The sequence below is a fragment of the Nannobrachium achirus genome, assembly GCF_963921795.1.
Source record: "Nannobrachium achirus genome assembly, chromosome: 22".
Classification (NCBI taxonomy): domain Eukaryota; kingdom Metazoa; phylum Chordata; class Actinopteri; order Myctophiformes; family Myctophidae; genus Nannobrachium; species Nannobrachium achirus.
Window position 1 is genome coordinate 13,403,999 of NC_137829.1, and position 10,768 is coordinate 13,414,766.

Genomic DNA, 10,768 nt, shown 5'->3' on the forward strand with positions numbered 1-10,768 from the left:
TTGTAGGCTTTGTCAATCAGGTCAACAACATTGTCAGAATTGTTATTCAGAACTCGGACCTCCGACTTTGGAATCATCTGTCTGAGTTGCTGTGATAAGTGATGATAAAATTCCATTACAATTACAGCATAAGGGTATACAATAAATGTTACAACATGCACAATTTGTAAAACAAACAAACAAGTAATAGACAAACAGTTAAACGTATTTACCGTGTACACAGTCTCCACATTTTTTGTCACAGCAAAGATAGGCTGAATACGATTCTTTTCCAATTGTGCAGCTAGTTGACCAACAGATGGGTAGTCCTACAAAGATATGTTTTATTAAACAATCACAAAATGTCAATGTCAAAAGCTGGGACATCCTGTTCTAATAATTTATATTTCAGCAACTTATAATAGTAAGACCTCTATATTTCTACTAGCCAGATGTTCACTGGTTTGAAGAGGACACACATTTCATTCTCAAGGATATGTTGCAAGGATCATGTTATAGTTACAGTTTAGTTATGCTAGTCAGGTATGAGCCTGAGCACAGCATGTCATTCATACTTTTACCAATGCCACCACTTAATACATATTGTTTAAGCAAAGACGATTGTTTAGCTAAACCAAGTCAATTACAGTGTAACTTGGTATATACTGTAAGAATAGGCAAAACACAAATGCAAAAAGAAAAAGAAAAAGAAAAAATCACACCCGTGTGAAGTGGAGCTGTGTGTGTGTGTGTGTGTGTGTGTGTGTGTGTGTGTGTGTGTGTGTGTGTGTGTGTGTGTGTGTGTGTGTGTGTGGATCATGTGTACCGATTTTTGTGACATTTGAAGAAAATATGTAGGAAAAGGAGCAAAAAGTGTGTTTTGGAGAAAATTCAAGATGGCGGACAATCTATCATGGCGCAAATGGGCGTGGCCTATATGGGGAGATGCGTCATGGCCCAAGGAATCCAGGGAAAAAATATTTTTAATTTTCCGACCTACGGTTCAAGAGTTACAGGCCAAAACGTAAAGTGGGGTGTTATGGCGCCACCATGCGGCCAAATGACACAATTATTTTTCATTTAATCCTTGAAATCATTATGAACCTCCTCTCCAAGTCTTGAAACTCTAGCCCCTATGGTTTGCGAGAGACAAATAATTGAATGTGAGTTTTTGCGATTCCCATTATAAGTCAATGGGGAAAATTAATTCACTAATAAATTAATATCAATTAAACTATAGAACCTTTCTCTTAGAAAAGTAATAGCCCACGATTCCCGAGTAAGCCGGTCGATTTGACATATGGCGCGAGTGTGTGGTGGCAAAACTGTGGGACTAGTGGCGTGCCGAAGTTTAGGAAGTTCAGGCTACATACACACACACAGACACACAGACACACAGACAGACAGACACACAGACAGACAGACCCACACAGCCACGTATAGGGAGCTGCACACAGCTCCAAAAAGAAGAAGAATCCATTAGGCTACATACCATTACATTGCTCTTGACATAAAGACCGTCTCCACTCAAATGACATTGCTCGTCATTGGGCTCTAGTATACCAGCCAGTTTGCCATCCCCAGCCATGTGAAACGCATCATCAGTGGTAAGCACAAGCAGCCGGGTACTGCTGTTCCTCCAACCTATCCGGTCCTGAACAACACATGTTTGGGAGCAACTTGGTTAAACACTCACTATGACGGTGTAAGGAATACATTACTATGATCCCTGCATTATTAGCAGGTGAGCTCTTACCGAGCAGACAGCAGCTTGCATCATGGCGTCAAGACTTCCTTCGGGAGAATCCAAGTTCCCAGAGATGTACTGCTTGTTCACTTCTCCTATGAACTTGTTTACATCTTCAGTTATGCTGACAACATGCCTGTAGCCAAAGGCAGCCTGACAAAACTTGTCTTCCTCTTCACATGGCCTCAGCAGTTTTTCCTTGTTGGTGTTGGTGAAGGGTAGGACTGTCTTATCCACAAAAGCACCAAACCCTGCAGTGTACATAACCACCCTTGAATATTCATTTTTTTCATGATGAAAGGTTTAGATAAGTTGGCCACGAAACGTGTTTTTTGTTGGATCTAGTACATGAAATCTACTCCTGCATGCATCAGTGTTTTTCAAAAGAAAGACTTTACTTCATAAGTACAATATAATCAAAGCTGGTTACCTATTTGAGCACGCTCAGTGACTTTTCGTAAAGCCGTAAAAAGGTCACGCCCAAGCTTTTTGACATTTTCCAAATCGTCTTTCATGGAGTTGGACAGGTCCATCAGATAATAGAGGTCAACTGGATAGCCCTGGACTCTTTTAAATAACACAGTAAATGTGGTTGGCAGCCCTGTAAAGAGAAAACAAGTTGACATGATTTTTTTGGAACAAAATCAAAAGGCAGGTAAAGGTAACACATGATCACCTAAATCGGGACCTACGTCACAAAGCATAATTCTGACAATCATCAGGATAACGTTTGCTCTACTTCAATTTTGATTCCACTGACCAGGTCTCAGTTTGAGATTGATTTCCTGTGGCGAGAGCTGAATGGGTTCCTGTTCGGTGAATGACTCTGACAGAGGCACATTTTTCACCACTGAAATGTTGCTCACAGGCGATATGATCTCGTCTTCTCTGCAACCCCTTTCCTTTAACTGAGACTTGGTGTCACAGCGAGCAGCATCCTGCTCCCCTGGTTTGGTGAAATCCTGAAAATGGGAAATACAACTTAGATGAAGTAATGTAGTTATGTTTACATGCACTGTTAAATGGTATGTCAGTTTGCCGAAAATAGCTAATCTGCAAGCTCACACTGTGTCGACTAGCTTGCAAATTGGCTATGTTTGCCATATGTTCATTCCACAATAAGGATGCTAGAGTTCAGGTGGTAAATTCCCCCCAAAATGTTTTAATCATCAACTTTGATATGTATGATGATTTAAAAAGATGTATTTGTCTGCTATACATATATTGATGTATTTGTTGGTGGAATAGGTATCTATCATTAGCTGCCAGTAAAATAACATCCATAGTTGTTGGGCTTTTTTAATGTCACAGCAAATGTGTTCAAGCGAACATGAATCACATCCTAGTTCACAATTGAGCCAATACTTCACTAGGCTGTGATAAGAAGGCAGGTTCTGTTAGAAATCAGTACTCATTTCCATTTTCATTTCTCTGCACAAATATCAGAATGTTGTCAGATTTATCTCACACAATCAAAGAGCAAAAATGCAAAGTAGTGAATAAATTCTCACTTGGCTCAGAGCCAAATGCTCGAGCATCCAGACACAAGCATATCATGCAAGCACACGCAAGCACACGCACGCACGCACGCACGCACGCACGCAGGCACGCATGCATGCGACTTCAAACTTGGTGTGGTATCGACAAGGACCAAAAGGCATGATGCACCAAGAGGGAAGTCGGTTGGCTCGGATCAGCAGATCTCCAAATAAATTGAAACTTATCGGTATTGATAAAACTGCAAACGCTGATGTTATTAGTGACGTCATAGACTGTCCTAGACTCCATATGTGGGTATACTGGGCATGCCTTACATGGAACCCCATATATGGGCATAAAAGGGACACATGGGTATCCCGGGTATTGCATAACTGAGTGGGGCATGCCTTTCCAACTTGAATCATTCCCGACTTTCATCGTTCCTGCATGGGGTCTAGTATAATAGATTTCAGATTATGATTTAGAATAATTATAATAATTGGATTATGTTTGTGTTAAAAACATGCTATTGTCCATTCATCCTTAAAGAAAAAGAATGCATTCAGCTTATTATTTCTTTCTTTCTTTCTTTTCTTTTATTTACCGTGTGACACGCATTTGCATATTCTCAAATGTTAATGTTTGCCATGTCTGGGTTTTTGGTTTCCCAGTAATGTAATTGCTGATGTTTTACATTTTAAGTAGGCCTATTTTATTCAGTATGGGTAGGGTGTTCTTAGACAGGAAAGGATATACAATATACAAGTTCAGCATTTGTACAGGAGACCAGGGTTCAGATCCGGGGTAAGTTAAACTACGTAACACTGGTGAAGTTCTTCTTACTGCCTATTTTTGTTCATGATTTCTTCTCCATTTTGTGCAGCATGTGCCAAAGTCTGTGCACACAGCACAGAAAATGCCCTCACACTGTTTTTTGTGTTACCTAAATGAAGTGATGGAGATTAACTAACTAAGTACATTTACTCAAGTACTGTACTTGAGGTATTTTTACTTTACTGGAGTATTTCCAATTTTCAATACTTTTACTTCTACTAATAAACTACACTGATCAATAAAATAAAATAAATTTGAAAAGAAATAAATAAAATAAAGGGAAAGGGAGTAGGGAGGTTCGAACATTGAATACAACTCGGAGGAACCGTAAGCAAGGAAAACATTTTTTTTTTTAGCCTAGATTTTAAAATGGCCAGAGTTTTGGCATCTCTGACAGCTGGAGGGAGAGCATTCCAGAGACAGACACTGTTATTTTATGATTTATAAGATGTGTGAATGCTCTGCTCCCAACTGTTAATTTATGATATTTATAAGATGTGTGAATGCTCTGCTCCCAACTTTTATTTTATTATATTTTCTGACTGTGAGTTGACCAGCATCCTGGAGCGCAGTGGCCATCCAGATGTTTATCAAATGTTTCCGTCCTGGCGCATACGTCACAAAAAGAAAACTTAATATATAATTTCACTAAATTAGGTTTAGGTGTATTTCTGCCCTCAACCTGGCAACCGAAGTGTAAGCCAATCAAAGTCTGAATACCAGACTTGTTTTTGTAACAGAGTATTTCTGCATTCTACAACAATTGATACTTTTACTTACCGGTAAGTAAAAGTAATTTATGATCAAATGGGATTCACCAATTCAGCGCATGGGGACAGTAGATTTGTATGTTAACTTCCTCTTCACTTTTCATATTTATTCTCCTAACAGAACATTTGAAGAGAATGTTTCTGCATGAGGCCCATTGTGATGCAATGTATATTTACTCACCAGTTGTTTGCACCACACACAGTATCTACCAGAACTGATACAGTCACCACAGGAGTTTATTGCTGTCTTAGAGCATATTTCCTCATTTTGGGAAGCCCCTACAACAAACAATTGCAGAAGACACACATTAGTTTATAAGAACTTTTTCAACAGCAGGTTACGTTGCATCTCGAATGATCCAGGTTTTCTTAGTTTTACATGATTTCTTTACATTATTTTAATAATCATGAGGTTCAGCTGGTTTAGTTTCGGTACTCAGCGGTGTCTTCTCATTCATTCAGCCCGGCTCCAAGTTCATATGCTCGGCTGTGAAGCCAAGGAAACAGCGGTCGTTTGGGAGGGAGACACGCCGACTTCCAATGCTTGTGTGGCCGTGTATTGAGCGTCGCATAGCGGATACATTGTCAGCTGGTTCTCGCTCTGGCTGGAGACGAGAGTGATGGACTGGGAGGCGCGCGTGCGAGACACACACACACACACACACACACACACACACACACACACACACAGCTAGCTTTGCTGCGTGTCTCGCTAATTGCTGACGGTTTTAAAGAGAAAAGAAGAGCTTAAACACAACTTTGCTAGTGTTCCGTGTTGATAGGTTTTCCACGACGAGTTGTGACTGTGTGATGACATGCATGTAGCAAGAAAGGCGGCACGTCAATAATGTGAGCTTGTAGATTAAATGTTTTCGACAGAGCTCTAGCGTTTGTGAGAATGAGTGAGAGAGAGAAAGAGAAGAGAGACCCCGTCAATGGTGCTGTAGATCGGCTGTTTTCACTAGTTTAAATCATTTTTAAAAAGAAAAAAAAAAAGAAAAAAAAAGATGATGATAGCAAAAAAACGGTTTTGGACATACAAGGTTTTCACCCGACAACGACGATATACTGTGAAGTTGTTTACACAAAGTTAGGTAGCAGCTACTACTGGAAAAAATGCTGTTTGTGTAATGCCAAACCTTTATGCACAATGCACATGTAGGACATTTGATGATGCTCTTTTTTATTCTCTCTTTGCTCTTTTTATTAAATCAGGCTGAAAAGATGTACACAAAGTAACCAAGGTACAAGTTTAAACCAATTGTTATAGCAATAACTAATGTGAAAAAGAAAATCTTGACTTACCCTCTCTACCCAGTAACAGCAGCAGAAGGAAGAACATGCATCTTTCCATTTCCTATTGAACAAGCAAAGTCTTTTGTTAGATTCCATGGTCCTCAAATACGAATCTAGAAATGGGATATTTCTGTGAAATAGTGTGAAATCAGAATAAAAATGGATATAATGATTATTACTACTCAACTTCTTTAGTGTACACCATTATTAGATACTAGAGGACTTTACATTACAATTTACAATTACAATTTAGGCATTTAGCAGAGCGACTAAGCAAGGTAACATCAATACATCAATCAATACATCAAATGCATAAAAATAGCAATGAAAGAAAAAGAACATATAATAGATAGACCAAACAATAAAAAATAAATAATAATAATAGCAATTTAGGCATTTAGCTTAGTCTTATCCATAGACTTACAATAAGCAATGTAATCATCTAAAACGCAGAGAGACAGTGTTAATATCTCACTAAACTGGAATCACAAGTAAATAAAGATCCCCTTGGTCAAAACCAGGGGTAGGCAACCCATATTATCAAAAGAGCATTTTTTGGCAAAAAATTAAATACATTTTACATATTTGCTTTATAGGCTGCATGCTTTTAAGAATTTGCTAAACAAAAAATGAAATGAAAATATAAATGAACGTGTTGCTTCACACAACGTTTTGAGCTTGTAGATCTGGTATTTTCGATACTTTAGTCTAGTGTGACGCTGTAGTATGATGAAGTATTCATTTACAAACAAAACACAACAAATTAAATTATGGAGATAAGAGCAACAAAACATATACAGTATATAAACTATTATATATGCTTCTAATAGAATTACCAAGGCAGCCCATGGAGTGTGATGGCCTTCAAACCGCTATTCACAGCAGACTAGTAATCGTACTCTGGCAAGAATCTAAGCTTGCACTGCAGCGCAGTACAAAGCAGTAAGCAGTCTAAGCACTCAACACACATGGAGTTGGACTAAATAGTTCGACATGACAACGGCATTGGTCTATGGAACTGCTTTGGATATTGAACAACCGACTCGGTGCAAACTATAACTATAAGCTTATTTGCAAAGTTTGCCACAACAACGTTACAACATCACTCCAACACCTTAGTAGGCTTAGCTGTTTAAACAGCTATGCCTTTGGATGGTAAATATTGAATTCAATGTCAATTCAAGGAGCTTCATTGGCATAAGAGAACATAAGTTTACATTGACAAAGCCAGTGTCAAAATATGATAAAACAGTTAAAAATGGGGAACATATTTACAGTTGGAGGGGTACAGCATTAACACATTGGGTTGTTATACTGTTCTACTATATATAGGCAGGGTAGGCCCTATAAAGCTGCATACGGCTCTAGAGCCACAGGTTGCCTACCCTTGGTCTAAAATCAAAATAATAATCTGTACATTGAAACAATATGATACAAAGATAAACAATGGACCTAGCATCTGTATCCTATAATAAATCACACCTAAATTACATTTTTAACATTTAATACAAACAAATAATACAATGTATACTTACAAAAGAGATTCGTCAACGTAACCCAGAGTGTGACAGCTTGAAAATCCACAGCAGACAGAATTCAGGAAGTACCCAGTTCCATCCTCCCTTGCATTTGGTGTCTAATGTAGCCTACTCTGTCTCTGTCGTAATACTGTAGTCTATAGATTAGATCAGTGTTTCTCAACCTTTTTTCTGACAGGAAACACCTTCACCTTGCATAGCCAAGGACCCCCCCCCCCCCCCCCCCACCCCCTCTATGGGGCAAAATTCTCCCCTCCAGGCCCCCACTCTATGGGGTAATAGGCTCCCCTCTGGGGAAAAAAGCCCCCCACGGGGTAAAATCCTCCGGGGGCTTCTTAGTCTTACCCCACATGAGGGAAGGGGGGGAGGGGGGGGGGGGGGGGGGTTCAACAAAAGTATCCACTTTTTGATACTGTTTTTTATTTATTTATCATAAGGCCTTCCTAATGACATACAAAAAAAAACAAGTGAAGAGGTTTAACTTATTTACACTGCGTTTGCAACATTTTCAGGATGACGAAGAATTAGCTCAACTTAGCTTAAATGTGTTTGAGCGGGAAAACGATTACCTGGTTTAGGAGAAGAGTTCAGGGACGCCATGTGCTGAAATCAAATAGGTTGCCACCTTGTGGTTCTGTAGGCAAATACAGCTGGGGGGGCTTATAGAGCATTGCAGCAGAAGTGGTTTACTGGGGTCACTTAAAAATCGCCCATTCATTTTACAATTTTATTTTACAAAAATATTTATAACAATTATGTTAAGCCTCGAACAAAGCCATCCAGGATGGCAGTGAATCATGAACATGAGACCTTTGTTTCTATGAAAAGGACGTTTTGAAAATCGCTAAACAAAGGGTATTTGTTATAGTAGAATATATCAAATAATGTAATATTAAAATATGTTTTCACATAGGATCAAAGGTTGAATGGTCATGATTCACTGCCATCCTGGATGGCACACACACACACACACACACACACACACACACACACACACACACACACACACACACACACACACACACACACACACGGTTAGATGCATCTCCCCTGCCGACGATCTGCTGATACATGTCAATAGATGTCAACCTCCTCTAGCCTGAACTAGCCTGAACTGGCTACAAGTTTTTCCACAGGTGAAGAATGTCAGTACGAAGCAGTATTTGTATCAGGGCTATAAATATACGGAAACCGTATATGGTTAAACATGTGACTTTGTCTTTATTAGGAACGAGAGAAAAGGATTTGGATCACTAATGAGTGACAGTCAGCGGTTGTTGGTGAGCACCTTATCGATCCTGCTTATTATTATTATGTTTTTACTGGCCAAGTGGCCAGTTGTGACAGTGAGTTTGTGACAGAAGGTGCGTGTCTGTGGTTTTGCGTAACCTCTTAAGTAACCTCAGATCTTAAAACTTCTTATCCTGTGTGAAAGAGTTGAAAGAGATGCCTAGGTCCGCATTTACTAATGGCCACCTTACTCTCCACAGGTGATCTACTGACACAATGGGTCAAAGATGAAAATAAACAGAAAGAATGCAGAACAGAGTGATACAGTAGGATCTACAAAGAAACAGTTACTGTCTGGTCAAAAGGTCATTGTACCGGTAGCTCAGCTTAGAAAGCTAACGTCAGGCCTGAGTGAAGACAATCATCCTATAGAATGTTTTTAACCTGTAGCCGAGTAGCCGTACAGGCCTGAACGAACTTTAAACTGAGTCCAAGTGGTGCAGCTGACCTACAACAAGGGGTTTTCACAATAGGTCTCACTATAGTCCACAGAACAGACCTACACGTTCGTTTTATTGTTGTGATTGAGTGCACCTCTTTTCACGGTGACACTTTTATTCTTCTGCATGTTGTGTGTGTATATGCTGTGGAGTATCCTATCACTGTAGCTGTTTAGCTTATCACAGGTTGCCTACCCTTGGTCTACTCTATACCAGTAAGACACCTGAGAGTGACATGCGACCTCAGGGTGACATGCGGTCAATTCTTGACCTTGTTGTCATTCTGGGGGGAGTTTGTTCATGTTTTTGTGAGGGTATCAACCCTAGGAGACACGGGGAGAACATGCAAACTCCACACAGAAAGGCCCTATCGCCCACACCCTAGGTGGGGTTGGCGATAGGGCCTTTCTATGCGGAGTTTGCCTAAACATGGAGATGTGGTACAGAATGACTCATATATGGGCATAAAAAGTATGTCATGTGACATCACTTCCTGTACAGACAGTCAGACAGACAGAGAGCAAGAGCGAATAAGCACTACACTTCTGGAATCCTGTGCGTCGACTTAAAGTCGGATCCAGGCCTAATAACTTTATCTGGCCGCCCCGTTGCCACCTCCTTGTTACATTTTCTTTTCTCCAGGTGGATGGACATGCTTTCATAGGTGATCTAAGTCCAGCCGCCCGTATCAGATCGGAGGAGGATACAGCACATTGTACCTCATCCACCCTTTCTTTTCTCTCCTTTTGGTATCTTTATCCTCCTCCTCCTTTTTTTCTTTTTTATTCTTCTCTTTTTTTGTCTTTCTTAGTCTTGTGTATCCTTCTCTTTTTTTTGTCTTTCTTAGTCTTGTGTAGCCGCCCCTTACAGGAAGTGATGTCACGACTCACTGACATCACACTGACATCACTTCCTGTACAGCATACGTACGTACACGTACACTCAAGCGACAAGGTTTTTCAGGGTAAATGCGACCTTCGGTCGCAATAACAATATGCAAGCTTGCGATCGTAATGAAGCACACAGTCCACAGAAGTTGCGAATGCATCTTAACTTAACTCTTACAATTAGCCAATTACATTTGAGATAAATATAGTATGACTGTTAAGAACGTTTCGGGGCACTAGGCTAGGAACCATGTACTGTATGGACATAATTCCATCATGTCAGGGCACATGCATATCTCCTTGTATGAGCCGTTCTGTCTGTGACATCAGCTGTGGTGATGTCGGCCTCTGTGTACTTTCTATTGCACTAGTCTCAACGTTAGTCTCGTGCTCATACGGACATCTCGTGCTTATATGGGCACTCAAAGGGACGTCACTCACGTCAGTTATCTCCATACATGGAGATAACTGACAAGATACATATGGCATGAAAGACATCTTGATAAAG

At 40.0% G+C, this 10,768-nt stretch overlaps 1 protein-coding gene across 1 annotated transcript in view; it reads right to left on the reverse strand.

The window, feature by feature from the left end:
* itgb2 (integrin, beta 2) overlaps window positions 1-7,739 on the reverse strand; it is a 17,286-nt gene extending 9,547 nt beyond the window's left edge. Inside the window, exons 1-9 of the mRNA XM_080753228.1 lie at window positions 7,641-7,739; window positions 6,115-6,166; window positions 4,991-5,088; window positions 2,487-2,688; window positions 2,157-2,327; window positions 1,736-1,977; window positions 1,472-1,633; window positions 213-308; window positions 1-89 (exon numbers count right to left, since the gene is read on the reverse strand). The exon at window positions 1-89 is cut by the window's left edge and continues 1 nt beyond it. Coding sequence (XP_080609354.1) covers window positions 1-89; window positions 213-308; window positions 1,472-1,633; window positions 1,736-1,977; window positions 2,157-2,327; window positions 2,487-2,688; window positions 4,991-5,088; window positions 6,115-6,163 — 1,109 coding nt within the window. The 5' untranslated portion in view covers window positions 6,164-6,166; window positions 7,641-7,739. The remainder of the gene's footprint in view (window positions 90-212; window positions 309-1,471; window positions 1,634-1,735; window positions 1,978-2,156; window positions 2,328-2,486; window positions 2,689-4,990; window positions 5,089-6,114; window positions 6,167-7,640) is intronic.
* Between the last annotated feature and the right edge of the window lie 3,029 nt (window positions 7,740-10,768).